Source organism: Eublepharis macularius, chromosome 12, assembly GCF_028583425.1.
Source record: "Eublepharis macularius isolate TG4126 chromosome 12, MPM_Emac_v1.0, whole genome shotgun sequence".
Taxonomy (NCBI): domain Eukaryota; kingdom Metazoa; phylum Chordata; class Lepidosauria; order Squamata; family Eublepharidae; genus Eublepharis; species Eublepharis macularius.
Window position 1 is genome coordinate 56,125,912 of NC_072801.1, and position 15,472 is coordinate 56,141,383.

The window sequence follows — 15,472 nt, forward strand, 5'->3', positions numbered from 1 at the left end:
TTGTGGTAAAAACTATAATTAGGCTTGGTCATAAGAGGGCAAACAGAAATATTGCAGGTTGTCACAATACTGGCAGGGCCAGAGGCCCAGTCCAACATGCTAATCACTACGTCACACTGGCTCAGCTTCAAATATCACAAATCACAAGAAACTTTAATGTGCTCCAATTTGCATTAGACCAATTTGAGAGAAAATCTAAGAATAACAACAGTACAAATCCGCTAGTTAGTAGTATTTTATGGTCAAAACGGCATCCATTTAATTGTCTGCATACATTTAAGTTAAAGGTAAAAGTAGTTTCCTGTGCAAGTACCGAGTCATTACTGACCCATGGGGGTACGTCACATCACAACATTTTCTTAGTAGACTTTTTATGGAGTGGTTTGCCATTGCCTTCCACAATCATCTACACTTAAGTTATTTAACTTTTTTATTCATTAAGTGTTTCCTGTTGTTTAATTCAGGCCTCAAAATAATAATATAGCATTTAGGGAGGAAAATGCAACCCAGAAGTCCAGCACTGGAGGCTAAGATCGAGAAGATCTCCACAGCAACCATGTACTTTCCCTTTGTGCTCAGATAGGTTGGCACAAAAGATAACCAAACACTGCAGAACACTAACATGCTGAAAGTGATCAACTTGGCTTCATTGAAACTGTTAGGCAACTTCCTGGCTAAGAAAGCCACAGTGAAACTGACAACTGCCAGGAAGCCCAAATAGCTTAGCACACCGTAAAACATAATGACAGACCCCTCATTACACTCCAGTATAATTGATTCAGGCATTGAATGCATATTGATATCTGGGAATGGGGGACAGGTGGCCAGCCACACAGCACAAATGCCTGTCTGTATGAGGGAGCAGGAGAGAACAAGTGAGTTGGCCAATCTGTTCCCCACCCATTTCTTCATTCTACTTCCTGGTTGGGTGGCCATAAACACTAGAACCACAGTGATGGTTTTGGCCAACACAGAAGAAACAGAAACTGAGAAGATGATGCCAAAAGCCATTTGCCGTAGGAGACATGTCATCTTCTCAGGTTGGCCAATGAATAACAAAGAAGAAAGGAAGCAAAACAGGAGAGAGATGAGGAGAGTGTAGGTAATGCTCCGATTGTTGGCTTTGACAAGGGGAGTGTTGTGATTCTTCATGAAAATTCCTAGGACCAAAATTGTAATTAAAGAAAAGAAAAGGGCAAAAATTGCTAAAGTGACCCCCAATAGTTCTTCATAAGACAAGTAAGTTATATATTTGGGGATGCATTGATCTTGTCCCTTGTTTGGATAGAGATCTTCTCTACAAATGTCACAATCATCCATATCTGCAAAACAGATTAAGAGAAAGTGTGTGTTCTAGTGATTTCTACTTACCATATACATTCCTAGATCTAATCATTTGACAGTGTCATACTGAGTGATCACAGAATCTGGAAAGTAATCATATTCGTAACTCACCCTGCAATGGCCTTCATTTGATGTTCTCAGCTTGTCAGGAGACGCTAGGCCAAAACAAGCTTCTAACATGCTGAGCATCTTATCTAGATCTATAAACCTCCCTTGCCCACCTGTCAAAAAGTATAGAAAAGCTTCTTCTTAAAATATTTATTCATTTGATATTTATACTGTTATTCCTCAGTGAAGCCCAGGGCAGTACCTGCCTCCATTTATTCTCATTAGTTGGTTGGTCTGATTAATTAACCATAGTGTGATGGTCCTGAAAACCAAATTAACCAACTGGTTAATAAGGAAACCAAAAACTGCTAAAATGACCATGGAAGTGAACAGGGTAACTTTCCTCTTGTCTCACTCCAAATGAAGGTCACCAACTGGCATATGTTTTTAGCCCCCAAACAAGATTAACGATCAGGACCAAATGTGTCTAGATCATTTATCAATCAATTCCGCTCCTTTAAAAAAATCAGGAGATACCCCTATGTAGAAGTAATTCAACCACTTGAATTGGTTTCTCTGATTCACAACAAATTTAAAATCACAAGAATAAAACCAATTCCAGTTTGGATCCAGCTGGTTTATTTGCTCAGTCTTTCTCAATCTTCCTCCTTACTGGATCCCCAAATCCTACATTCCTCTTGTCCATGCAGGCATCATGATATCTACAGAGCCTTTTTGATGTTCAAAGGGCTCACTCTCCTATTTACTCAAGTGGAAAAGACAGTTGGATCCAATCTTTTGTATTCTACCTTTTTGATTGGAAATCTTCCCTTTTGGACATTTGATGCACTCATAGCAGCAAAATGACTTCCCCTCCTTCACTTTTTTGCTTTGACCAGGATGGCAACTCTCAACACATACGGAAAGAGGTGTTGTCTAATACAGAAATGTAAGATGAGAATAATGACCATGAGAATAATGGACATGGAATCCTTACAAATTTGCTCTCAGCTTGTCCTTACATAATAAAATCCTTACATAATAAAATGGCACAATTATACACATTTATCGTTAAATGTTATTTTGCATTCCAAAAGTTATTAAAATGCTTTCAACTTTGTGCAAGTATAAGGTTTCTTTCATCCGCCATCAGGGAACTGCACTTTCATATGAAGCCATGCAAGAATCATTGCAGGGACTCATAAACCTGAACATTTTGGTTCTTACACCATTCTAACCACAGCTATTCCTTTCTGCGTCAGTGCACTTAGAATGGTATTTATTGTAATTGTCTGCCACTCCACTAATTTTGCTCAATTAGGGCCTGTCAAACCTGGATTTGAAGCCAATATCTGGACTTTATTTATTTTATTGAGACATTTATATCCACCAAGGCAGCAAGATTCATTCATCACAGTTAAATCTACTTTCATTTGGAGATTTTGGGTTTATCAGCCAGAGTTCATCTGCTTTCATTTATAGATCTTTTTTCTGACATGAAACACTGGAATTCCTCGGATGGAAGAGGAATGTCCACAAGACAATCTGAGCACAAATTGTGGTGTTTCCAGGACTTTCTCCTTTGAAACAGGAGGTGTGAATCTCTGGTTTGCTCTGTCTCAAAGGGAAATCCTCAAAGTTGCTGTAAGAAGAGTGTCTATGTGGACAACAACCTCTGTCACCATTATGCAGCAGAGGCAGAGCTAAATACTACTTTCAAAATTGTGTGGGGAAGCTTACCGCTGTGCACCACTCCACCCCTCTTTAGCTGTTTAGTGGGCTTTTCCCCCTCTGCTTTTCTTGCTAAAAAACACTGCAACATTACACTGTAGCTCAGCACAGTAAAAGAAAACAGGGGGGGGGGTGTTCCAGGCCACAGGGGCAATCCTACAGGATTGGCACCAAACTGCTCTTCCGTGCAGTGCAATGGGGGAAATGGGAGAAGCGGGCATGAGGACAATGGCACACAGTGTGAGAATGGGTATGTGGGGACACCATTCCCTTCCACTCCTGTGTTGCTTGTGGCTGTTGCAATGGCATGGCTAGGTTTTGGGGCCTGCATATGGAAACAGCCTTATGCATAACTATAGTTTCACCTGATATATGAACCAGATATATTAACACATACTTCCTTACATAACTGTGGCATATGCCCTAGTGAAGCCAGCAATTGTTAAGGTGAACCAGGATAGGAGCAGTAGTCTATAAGCTGAATCCTAAACTAACCACTGGTTTTGCACAGGCTCAGCAAAGCCTCAAATTAGCCCACCATACAAAAAGTAATTATTTGTATGTTGTTATTGTATTCCCAGTGCCATGGAGTTTCAAATGCATATTTACATTCAAATTTCTTTTGGTAAAACATACATTACAAAAGTACTTGGGCAACATTATAAATATTGCCTAATCAGAAAGGTTTGAAGAGCAAAGGTACAGATTAAAAACCAAGTCTACTCCTTTGAAATCAATACAAGCTAAATTAATTATATTTTAATAAATGTGCAGCATATCAATAATCTGTGGAATATTCCTACTGGAAACCATCAAAGACCATGTAGATTTAATTCTTTGTAGGCTTATTTCCATAATATTTTACATACTGATATCTGGTGGATTGATTATGCTATTGGTAGATTTTACAGCCTGGGTATATTTAAAAATATTTTAAAAATTAATAATTACATATTTTATTTCCCATGCTGTAACGGGGTTGCCAAGGTGGCAAACCACCTCTGTTAGTCTCTTGCCATGAAAACCCAGTTGGGGTTGCCATAACTCAGCTATGACTTGAGGGCACTCTCCACCACGACCAAGTCTTATAAATAAACCTGTAAAGAATGACTGACTGTACATGTCTAATTGACAATTTATTTGCACTTTTGATATTTTAACCTATCTATACATTGTGTTTATCTTTTATAAAGATACAGTTCTAACTACAACAAAGGCTACTGACAAACAACATTTCAAAATGCATTTGGCCTTTCATGGTTTTCAGTGGTAATGTTCTAAAGTTTATACATATGTTGGTGATGGATTAAACTATATCTAATTGTATTACTTTGAAATAATTAGTTTTTATCTATATTTTTACTCATTATCCTTATTTGGTTGGACATGATTTGTGTTTTTGTTGGAGTTTTATCCCACCCTCTTTTTAAGAACTATCCTAGTTATTAGCATGCCGTAGAGTTTGCCACTGGGGGAAGATTCATACCTGGTTAAACCAGCTGTGCCATTTGATGGCATCTTCATTAATGACTAACACTTGATTATGGGGATCCATTCTCCCAACTTTCACTCGAACAAAGGACTGGTTTGGGAAAGTGACCCAGTTCATAATATCATATCCTGTTTTAATTTCTCCATTGGAATTGAAGGAAATCTCATCTCCAGCACTATTGTTGAAAATGACACTTCTAAGATAGTGATGGAGCTATATGGAAATTAAAAACATGAAGACACAAAATTCACATTCATTCCTCTGCAAACAGGAAATTTTAGAACAGAAAAGGAGAGCTACTTGTCCTTCAGTAAGGTCTAGTGAAGTCACTTTCTGCTAATCAAGCTTGGACAATGAGCAATCTACAAATCTGCATCTTACATGCCAGTCTGCTGCAGTAAAACAGCATTCCTGTGCACGCGCAGTGCGCGCACCCAGCTGCCACCATTTGCCCTCCTGCATGGAGGGAGAGAAAGCCAGCTTTCCCAGGCATCCAGGTGCTTTGTGGGGGCGTGGCCTGGCTGATATAGGCCAGCCCCACTCTCCATGCAGTTGCCTTTGCAAGCTCGACCCACCCTCCGCACCCTAATTTTGTGGCAGTACAGGAATAGCCGGTCGCTGGTTTCCAGGGCCAGGTAGGATTTTTTTCAGCCCTCGTCTGATTGGCTGTTGGTGGTGTTTTTCACCTGCCTTGTACTGCCGGTTAGGTAGTTGTTGTTGTGTTATGATTCTGCAGCGTTGTGGCAGGTTAGTTTGGATAGGCAGAGCGGGCTGGTGAGCACTCGGTGGCACCTCCCCATTGGTGGGGAATGGGGGTCTGTCTTGGATTGGCTGGTGCGCTTTACGGCTGCCAGCTGAGAGGGCAGACTGCCCGGGAACCCCCTGAAAAAGGCCTTCCCTCGGGCTTTACAGCTGGGGTGTATGGCGCTCTAAGGGGGGAACCATTTGCCTGGCCAGCCGGGTTACATCCATGCACTGGATGGCTTGCACCTGGGGCAGGGGGTGCTCGCCCATGCAGGTTGAAAAGTAGGTCCATTTGACCCCTTGTCTCGACCTGTACTGCTAGTTACACCCTTGCCGTTATTAAGTTCTTGGTTAAGTTTTAGTTATTGTTGGTCAATAAATGGCCATGTTTTTCCACCTGAGCCTTGTGTCTCATCTTTTCATTCTGTATTGTGGGGGGGGGGGGGGGAGGATCAAGAAGCTATATGCACCAAATGCTAGTAGATTAGCCAAAGGGTTGGGTCCAGAAGTGATTTTCCATTTTTTTGCATGTATGTGATTTTCATCAAGTCTTCTCTCCCACAGCAGACTCCCAGCCATCCCTTATGTCATTTCTGATGGTTCCCATCAAAAGCATTTCAGGAAGACTATTGGACTGGAGCAGGGCTTTTTTTTCTGCAGAAAGAGGTGGTGGAACTCAGCAGGTTGCCCGCACAGGGGGCAACTCTTGGCGGGAGGTGGTGCCCCTGGTACCACATGTGCGTGCACAAAGGGCACGCATGCTCCCAGGGCCATTGATGTCACTTTGGGTCAGCTGGAACAAGGGGAGGAGTTTTTTAAAGTTTAAATCATCCTCGGTGAAAATGGTCACATGGCTGGTGGCCCTACCCCGATCTCCAGACAGAGGGGAGTTTAGATTGCCCTCCGCACCAGCCCTCTAGACTCCCCTCTGTCTGGATTGCCCTCTAAACTCACCTCTGTCTGGAAATCAGGGGGCGGGGCCACCAGCCATGTGACCACTTTCAAGAGGTTCCGGAACTCTATTCCATCGCGTTCCAGCTGAAAAAAAGCCCTGGGCTGGAGTGAGAGAGGAAAAGAACAAAACTTCCAGCTGATACCTTCTCTTAGCAGATAATTACCACTGGATCCAACCTGCTGTTTCTCAAGCTCCTCAAAGCACTCAGTATTGACAAAAAATCTCTTAGAGAATTAGGTTGCTGACAGAATTCACTTTGTCAGAATATGCCACATAAAGATTAAAGTAACTTCTGTCAGAAGGAACCAGCTAAAGGATGCACAACTCTAATTAAGCACAATCCATAGATTAAAGAATTCTGTTTATTCATAAATGTTCAATTTATTGAAAAAATGGGAGGTGAGAGGAGAACTGTGGCAGTTTGAAAATTCGGCCACTCCCGGCAGCCACAAGTGGCTATAGCCGGGGGGCCGGGTTTGCAGCCTCGGATGGAGGATGGGACTTTCCCGCCCATCCGGGGCTTTCAGGGGGCGGGCGGAGATAGAGCCGTTGCTATCTCCGCCCTCCCTAGTACGCAGTTGCTCCAAGCGATCGGCAGGAGCGGAGCGTCTTTGTGCCTGCTCTGCCGTCGCTTGGAGAGCGTGCTGGGCCAGAGCCTCTGTGGACGCCGGCCGGCTTGCTCGGGCTCCTGCGCTTCCCGGTGGCGTCCGTTGCAGCCTCTGCTTTTCGGAGGCTGTTTGGTGCCTCGGGGGGTGCGGCGCGGCGCGGGACGTGCCGTTTCCCAGCCGCTCGTCTGTCGTCGCGGCGGGGCTTCGTCGGCTCGGCGGCTTCTGGGAGCGGTTTGGGCGCTTTGCGCCGTTTTTCTTCGGGGCCCGTTGAGGGGGGTGGTTGGCTCTTCCCTTTCCAGGCCTGTCTGTCTGGGCCGGCTTTGGGGGGCTTGGGCAGAGGTTGCCAGCCTTCTTGGCTTGACTCGGTCCACCTCTCGGGCTGGGCTGCGGCCGCCATTTTAGGTGCGCTCGCGAGTGCCAGAGTGCCCAGCCTTTTAGAGGTTAAGGGCATTAGACTCCACTTGGGGAGGAGGGCCTTGTTCCTTTTCCCTCCCAGGGTCTTCTTGGTGCCCCACTGGTAGCCACGTGCCCTGGGTTTTTCCTGGCTTGTTTCTTTCGGGGTGGTTGGAATGGCTTCCAAAAAAGGGAGAGGAGCGAACAAGGGCAAGCAGCCTGCTAAAAGGCAGCCTGCAAAAAGGCCTCCCCCGGTTGTGTCATCCTCTGATGACGAGGAGGAGGCTAGTTTTAATGTCGCTATCTTAAAACGTCTGGAAGCCTTGGAAAGGGGCAAGGGGGCGCCGGACCCGGCGGGTTCCTCTACAGAACGGAGTAGACCTGTCAGGGTTGCTTCTAAAGCCGCATTTAGGAAGGAGATTTTGACCCGTCTATCTACCCTTGAGTCCACTACAGGATCGATGGAATCGGGACCGGTGGCTGCACGGGAGCTCCCAGTGGAGGAGGAGGTCGTGGCTGGCGATGCTGAACCAGAAGGACAGCCGGAAGGTTGCCAAGTGGCTGTGGCGGTGGAGCCTAGTGGTCTTGAGGGTAAGTCACCTTTGCCGCACCAGGCATACACCTGGCCATGGGGACCCTGGGGTCAGGCCGCTGCCTCCGGGTCCTCTGGCTCCACCACTCCATCCACTTCACTCAACACATCTTGGCAGTTGCCGGGGCACATGGGTTTAGCCAGTATGGCCCCGGGAGTGTCCAACGCTTCACCGGCTGCAGGAGCTATTTCTGGGCCTTGGCCTGGTTCAGATGGCATGGCGGCGGGCGTTCATCCCTTTGGTTGGCAGTATAGTGGTTACTCGCCGTGGGGTTTGCCACCTTATGGTATGTATGGCCAGGTCCCTTACAGAGCACTACCGTATGGTGATACAGCTCTCCCCCTAGGGGATCATCTTACCCAGGCCACAAGGGATAAGATAGTTCGGGGGGAGTACGTGGATGTGTTCACCCTTCTTTTCCGTGAGTTGGAAAAGAAGGACAAGGAGGATTTGGAGGAGCGTGACAAGGAGAAAATTAAGCGTCGTAAGGTGGATCGTTCGTGGCATAATTGGCTCCCGGGGTTTTTAATTTATGCGGGGGTTTTAGGAAGGGCGCAGCCTTTACGGGCCGTGTCCCTTTTTCAGTACCTCAACATAATTTACCGGGGTTATACTGACTTCGTTGGTACTGCATGGCTGCAGTACGACGAAGAGTTCAGGATGAGGGCGGCGCTTAACCCGCAGATTCCATGGGACCAGATTCACCAGCAGCTGTGGCTGCAGGTGATGTCCCCGTCGAAACCCAATTCTGGAGATAGGGCCGATAGCGGCCATTTGATTCACCGCCCACAGGCAGCCGTTCCCCCCCGCTCACAGGCGGGGCAGCAGGTTCAACCCCAGCTGCTCTGTTGGGACTTCACCTCAAAGGGTGTCTGTAACAGGAGGGCCTGTAAATATAGGCACGAATGTCCTGCATGCTCCGGGCAACATGCTTATTCCTCCTGCCCCAGAGCCAAGTCTGGTGGGGGGGGTAAGCGTTCAGGCGGGGGACAGTTTTCGTCTGGAAAAGGGGCCCAGCCCAGTAAATCTGAGAGCGCTTGAGCGCTTGCTGCCGCATTATCCCAGGAGGGAGGATGCTGAGTTCCTGTTTAATGGTTTTAAATATGGTTTTAGGATACCGTTTCAGGGTCCACGGGTTTCTTCCATGTCCAAAAATTTACGTTCTGTTGTGGGCATGGAAGCTGTTGTGCGGTCCAAAGTTTTGAAGGAATGTGCTGAGGGTAGGGTCTTAGGTCCCTTTCCTACGCCTCCTGTGCCATATCTCCGTGTTTCTCCCTTAGGGGTGGTCCCTAAGAAGGCCCCAGGTGAATATCGGTTGATTCACCACCTTTCCTTTCCAAAAGGGGCGTCGGTTAACGACGCCATCCCGGAGGAACTTTGTTCTGTGCGGTATACTTCCTTTGACCAGGCGGTCAAAGTGGTGCGCAGATGTGGCAGCGGGGCATGGATGGCTAAGTGTGACATTAAGTCCGCCTTTCGCCTGCTCCCGGTGCACCCGGAAGACGTGGATCTCCTGGGCTTTTTCTTTGAGGGTCAATATTACTTGGACAGGGCCCTCCCTATGGGGTGCTCTATATCCTGTGCCGCCTTCGAGCGTTTCAGCTCATTTTTAGAATGGGAACTTAGGCGGCGGTTCAAATGCCGGGACACCTGTCATTACCTCGATGACTTTATGTTCGTTGGGCCTGTTGGCTCCGGACAATGTGCCAACCTATTGGCTGGCTTTGTGTCCCTGTCGGGGGAACTGGGCGTCCCCCTGGCGCATGAAAAGACGGAAGGCCCTTCTCAGGTCATGACATTTTTGGGTATCGAGCTTGATTCGGTGCACCAATCCTTACGACTTCCGGCGGATAAAATTAGTAAGCTTAGGGAGCTGTTGGCTGCGTTTCGAGGCAAGCAGAAAGCATCCCTTCTTGAGTTGCAGCAGTTGGTAGGATCTTTGAACTTTGCATGCAAGGCGGTCGCCCCTGGCAGGCCGTTCTTGCGTAGGCTCTGCGATGCTATGTCATCTCTTCGCGCACCGCACCATAAGGTTCGTATTGACAAGGGGATGCGCGCTGACATTGAGGTTTGGGAGGAATTTTTGAGTTCCTTTAATGGGGTTACCTTTTGGCGAGAGGAGTTGCTGGTTGGGGCACAGTTTCAGGTTGCCTCGGACGCTTCTGGGTCCACAGGTTTTGGGGTGTTCTTTCGCGGGCATTGGTGTGCCGAGCAGTGGCCTGCCGAGTGGTCAGCGAGCGAGTTAGTTAGGGACTTGACCTTTCTAGAGTTGTTCCCCATTCTGGTGGCGGTCTTTCTTTGGGGTCATGAGTTGGCTAACCACGTTGTGCATTTTTGGTGCGACAACATGGCAGTCGTGCAAGTGGTTAATTCACTGACGTCCAAGTCGTCCAGGGTGATGTCTTTGGTGCGGGCATTCACATTGAAGTGCCTTCAGCTTAACATACTGTTTCGGGCCAGACATGTGCCGGGGGTCGACAATGGTGTGGCGGACGCTTTGTCTCGCCAACAGGTGGATCGTTTCCGGCGTCTCGCTCCCGGTGCCGACAGCCTTCCCTCCAGGATGCCACCGGAGCTGTGGCGGATTGGCAGGTCGAAGTGAACAGAGCTATTCAGATGGCCATTGCTCCCAGCACTCGGCGGTCTTATGAAAGGGCGGTAGTACTGCTTCATGACTTTAGAAAGCGGGTTGGGCTCAGTCAGGTGTGGCCCATTCCTGTGGAACACCTGCTGCAATTCTGTGTGGCCCAGCAGGCTCGTGGTCTGGCAGTCAAGACCATTCGTGGCCAGATGGCTGCGTTAGCATTTGCTAGCAAGGCGCGTGGCTTGCTGGAGCATACGGGGGATTTTAGACTCAGGAAGATGTTCGAGGGTTGGTCCAGAGAGTCTGGGGGCGTTAAGGATTCAAGGCAGCCGATTTCCCCTGCGATCCTTAGAGGTCTTGGAACTCTATGGGGGGAGATTTGCAAGTCTGGTTTCGAATGCCGGTTGTTTCATGCCGCTTCTCTCACTGCTTTCTTTGGCGCATTAAGGGTGAGCGAGCTGGTGGCTCAGTCGCAGAAGGACGCCTCTGGGCGGGCTTTATCGTCCCGCGACATCCAGTTTGAGGGCGATAATGTTTTGATCCGTATTAAGCGGTCTAAGACCGATCAGAAGAGGGTGGGGTCTGTGTTGACCTTGGGACCCTGTGAGGACGAGGCTTTGTGCCCGGTACGGGCTCTTCGTTCTTACCTGGCAGTTCGGGGCGAGGAGGAGGGAGTGCTGTTTAGGCACCAGGATCGCTCTCCCTTAACCCGCTATCAGTTCTGGGCAGTCACTGATAGAGCGCTGCGGCAGCTGGGTTTAGTGGGTGTCAAGTTTGGCACTCATTCTTTCCGGATTGGTGCAGCATCTACTGCGGCAGCCATGGGCTATGCTGACAAGACCATTCAGAAAGTTGGCAGATGGAGGTCGGCTGCTTTTCGGTCATACATTCGCCCCCTTCCTTTGTTTTCATCTCATGCAGTTTGACTTTTGTTCCAGGTGCTGGGAGCATCTTTGAAAGGAAGCGGATTCTTATCGCGGGCCACAGTATGGTGTTCTGGGCTGCGGTGCAAGCCAGACGGACGCCGATTGGAGCTCAGCTGGGGCTGAGCGAAGACGCTTCAATTGAATGGCTGGGAAGGCGAGGCCTTCGGTGGTCTGGGTTGCTGCCTCTCTTGTTTGGGGGAAGGAACGGTCCTCCTCCCCATATTTTGGTCTTACACGTGGGTGGTAATGACCTCGGTTTATTGAAAGGCAGAGCCCTGTCCTTGCAGGTGATTGCTGACCTTCGGGTAATTAAGAACCGCTGGCCCAGTGTTTATATATTCTGGTCTGAGATGCTCCCCCGCCGCAGATGGCGGGAGTCTTTGGATCCCCGTGGTATGGCCCGAGCCAGGCGCAGGGCTAATAGGGCGATTCAAAAAGCCTTAGCTACGGGCCTCGGCATCTACCTCCCTCACCCTCGCATTAAGGCCGCTAATGCCACCCTTTACAGGGCAGATGGGGTCCATTTGTCCCCATCAGGCAATGACATCTTTCTAGACGACCTGCGGCTTGGGCTCAGGTTGGCACTAGGCCACCTGTGGGGCGCGAGGGCCTAAGCTGAGGCTTGGCCTTTCGCGTTGGCAGGAGAAAGTGGGGAAATAGGGAGCGGGCTGGTGAGCACCCCCTTTGGCAATTCCCCAACGGTGGGGAAATGGGGTCTCTCAGGACGGAGGGTAATGCTTCATGGCTACCACCACCTGTGCAGACTGCCACCAGGGAACCCCAGGTGCAAGTCCTTCCCTCATGCTGTATGGCTGAGGCTTTAGGAGCTTGAGGGGGAACCCTTTGCCTGGCCGGCCGGGCTGAGGCCATTCCATGAATGGATTACGCCCGGGGCAGCGGGGCTCGCCCAGACAGGTCAGGGCGGTGGTCTGAGGGACCCCGTGGCCTGACCTGTACCGCATAGTTTGCCCTTGCCGCAGTTTAGTGTTGATGTTATGTTTAATAAAGCGGCCATTTATTCCAAGAAATTGTGTCTGTCTCATTCTTCCAACTGAGGGGGCAATTCGGCCACTCCCGGCAGCCACAAGTGGCTATAGCCGGGGGGCCGGGTTTGCAGCCTCGGATGGAGGATGGGACTTTCCCGCCCATCCGGGGCTTTCAGGGGGCGGGCGGAGATAGAGCCGTTGCTATCTCCGCCCTCCCTAGTACGCAGTTGCTCCAAGCGATCGGCCCACCCTCCTCTCCCTGTTTCAGTGCAGGATTAGCCGGTTGCATTCGAGCCAGGTAGGAATTTTTTCCTGCTCCCCCTGATTGGCCTTGGCGGGGGGGTAGGTTTTTCGCCTACCTTGTACTGCAGCAGAGGATGGAGGTGTTTTAAGGGTGGTGCCTAGTAGGCTTCCCCTGGCAGGAGAAAGTGGGGAAATAGGGAGCGGGCTGGTGAGCACCCCCTTTGGCAATTCCCCAACGGTGGGGAAATGGGGTCTCTCAGGACGGAGGGTAATGCTTCATGGCTACCACCACCTGTGCAGACTGCCACCAGGGAACCCCAGGTGCAAGTCCTTCCCTCATGCTGTATGGCTGAGGCTTTAGGAGCTTGAGGGGGAACCCTTTGCCTGGCCGGCCGGGCTGAGGCCATTCCATGAATGGATTACGCCCGGGGCAGCGGGGCTCGCCCAGACAGGTCAGGGCGGTGGTCTGAGGGACCCCGTGGCCTGACCTGTACCGCATAGTTTGCCCTTGCCGCAGTTTAGTGTTGATGTTATGTTTAATAAAGCGGCCATTTATTCCAAGAAATTGTGTCTGTCTCATTCTTCCAACTGAGGGGGCAATTACTGAAATACAACAAAAGAAGAGGGAAGTGACTTTACCGAGGGGAGGAGAGTTAAATGAGAAATTCTAAGCAAATATTTTATTTTTTTGACTACTATACATAGTACTAAGTAATAGAGGGGTTACTATAAGAATTATAAGGATAGAAATTAACTAATTTTATTTCTGGCAGATAATTGAATAATGGAGGAATTATATAACCAAGACAGAATGAATATAAGATAGAAGGAAGTAAAGAGCAACATATAGAGTATGAGTTAAATTGATTGACTTACAGTGAATGTATATAATGCTTATAGAAGTACTTAAAGTTATGCAGAATAAGGGACAAATTGTTTGCCCCATATTGATGAGACAAGAAATAAGATAGAATATGGAGTACAAAAGTAGACAAATGACTGTTATTATTAAAGAATATATGCCAGGAATGTAACATTTAGTTGATAAGTTAAGTGGGAAAGGGAATAGAGATAGCACTGTGTTATAATAGAAGCTTAGAAGAGAGTGAAAGTATATGTTTAATAGAATAAAATAAGTTTGAAATGAGTAGGGGGAAAAACGGATAAGGGGTTGGAAAACTGTTGGAAGTCAACAAAAAGGGGGGGAAGGGAGGGGGTTAGAACTGGAATATTTAAAGGAAATTGATTGTAATAGATATTATAGAGATTTCTAATCCAATAAAAAAAACATAAATGTTCAATTTATAACGCCCATATCAATTGTACTCAAGTCCAAATTAAATAAAATGTAAGAGAAGAAAGTTAAGTACTGTTGAACTACATCAGTTGTAGTTCAGCAAGAGCCCTGTGGTGCAGAGTAGTAAGCTGCAGTACTGCAGTCCAAGCTCTGCTCATGACCTGAGTTCGATCCCGGCTGAAGCTGGGTTCAGATAGCCGGCTCAAGGTTGACTCAGCCTTCCATCCTTCCGAGGTCGGTAAAATGAGTACCCAGTTTCTGGGGGTAAAGTGTAGAAGACTGGGGAAGGCAAATGGCAAACCACCCTGTAAAAAAAGTCTGCCAAGGAAACATTGTGATGCGGTGTCCCCCCATGGATCACTAATGACTCAGTGCTTGCAGAGGGGACTACCTTACCTTTACATCAGTTGTACTTAATGTTCAACAGTGAAAGTTAGTCGTATGCCACCTACTTTGAATTGGCCATAAAACGGATGCTTGTAAATTCATAATGGATCACAGAGGTAACCTGAATTATTCCCTGAAGCATGAAGAACTGTAGCATTTCTAGCTGGTTTAGAGAACAAGGATGTGAAGGAGATTAATTTATAGAATTTTGTTGTACAGATTGTATCCTCATCCCCCCACCCCCGCTTCTCTTATACGTGGTGTTACTTAAGACATTTACCTGCCATGATTGTTGACTCAAATGTCTACATGTTTTTCCAACCATCATTGTTCTATGTTTGCAAAGGGATGAGCGCATGACATGCAAAGCGTGTGCCACAGCATAGACAGCATTATAGATACTATAGCTGTGGCCAGACATGCTCATTTCAAAACAATCTTCTGTAAGGCTTTCCAGCTTCTCCTCCCCAGTGCAATTTTTATCAAGCATCTTCTCTTCCGACACTGAATCTGAGAAACGACAGAGGAATGCCTGTTCCCAGAAGTCCCTGATGAAGGTATCTCCTTTAGTCTGAAGGGGGTTTATGCTCTGAAGAAATGCCTGGAATCCTGGTGGTTCCTTTGCATGAACTGCAAAGGCTATAACACCATTCATCTGTTGTAGGTCCCAGCTCCTTTGATAAAAATTACTTGAAATGTCCATCTGATCTGTCATAATATAAACTTTACCTTTTTGCATTTCTTCTGGGTATTCAATTTCTAATAGTTTTTGTGCCCATCTTAAATGTGAGGCAGAATCAGCATCTCCAGAAAAGACAACTGCATTGGCTTTACTTTTCATTACAACATCAAGTATTTTCAAACCTTTGTCCACCATGTTCGGATAATCATCGAACGCAGTGGATTGACTGAATATTTCCTTGAAGGCCGAACAGATGCCATGCTGAGAAAGTAGAGGAGGCATGGCTTGCAGAAATCTTTCTCCACGTTCATCTTCTACAACAATGATCCCAACCCATGTCCACCTTAAATGCAGAATTAAGTTGAGAATCCCCTGGTATTGCTGGGCTTCACTGGGGACCGTCTGATAGACAGAAAGGTCTGTGAATTTATCATTCATTATTGAAGCAGGACTATATAT

At 47.6% G+C, this 15,472-nt stretch overlaps 1 protein-coding gene across 1 annotated transcript; it reads right to left on the reverse strand.

The window, feature by feature from the left end:
- Nucleotides 1-417: 417 nt before the first annotated feature.
- On the reverse strand, nt 418-15,451 carry LOC129339475 (vomeronasal type-2 receptor 26-like). The gene is made up of 4 exons (XM_054994056.1): nt 14,612-15,451; nt 4,610-4,828; nt 2,202-2,328; nt 418-1,322 (listed from the first exon to the last, which is right to left on the reverse strand). Exons 1-4 carry the CDS (start codon nt 15,449-15,451, stop codon nt 418-420), a joined length of 2,091 nt encoding a protein of 696 aa, XP_054850031.1.
- Between the last annotated feature and the right edge of the window lie 21 nt (nt 15,452-15,472).

Coding starts and splice junctions, on each gene's coding strand:
- LOC129339475 (XM_054994056.1), bottom strand. CDS start 15,451: ATGAATGATAAATTCACAGACCTTTCTGTCTATCAGACGGTCCCCAGT. Junction 2,329..4,609: donor GGCACAGCTGGTTTAACCAG/GTATGAATCTTC, acceptor TTTCTGTATTAG/ACAACACCTCTTTCCGTATG. Junction 1,323..2,201: donor GAAGATTTCCAATCAAAAAG/GTAGAATACAAA, acceptor TCTGTTTTGCAG/ATATGGATGATTGTGACATT.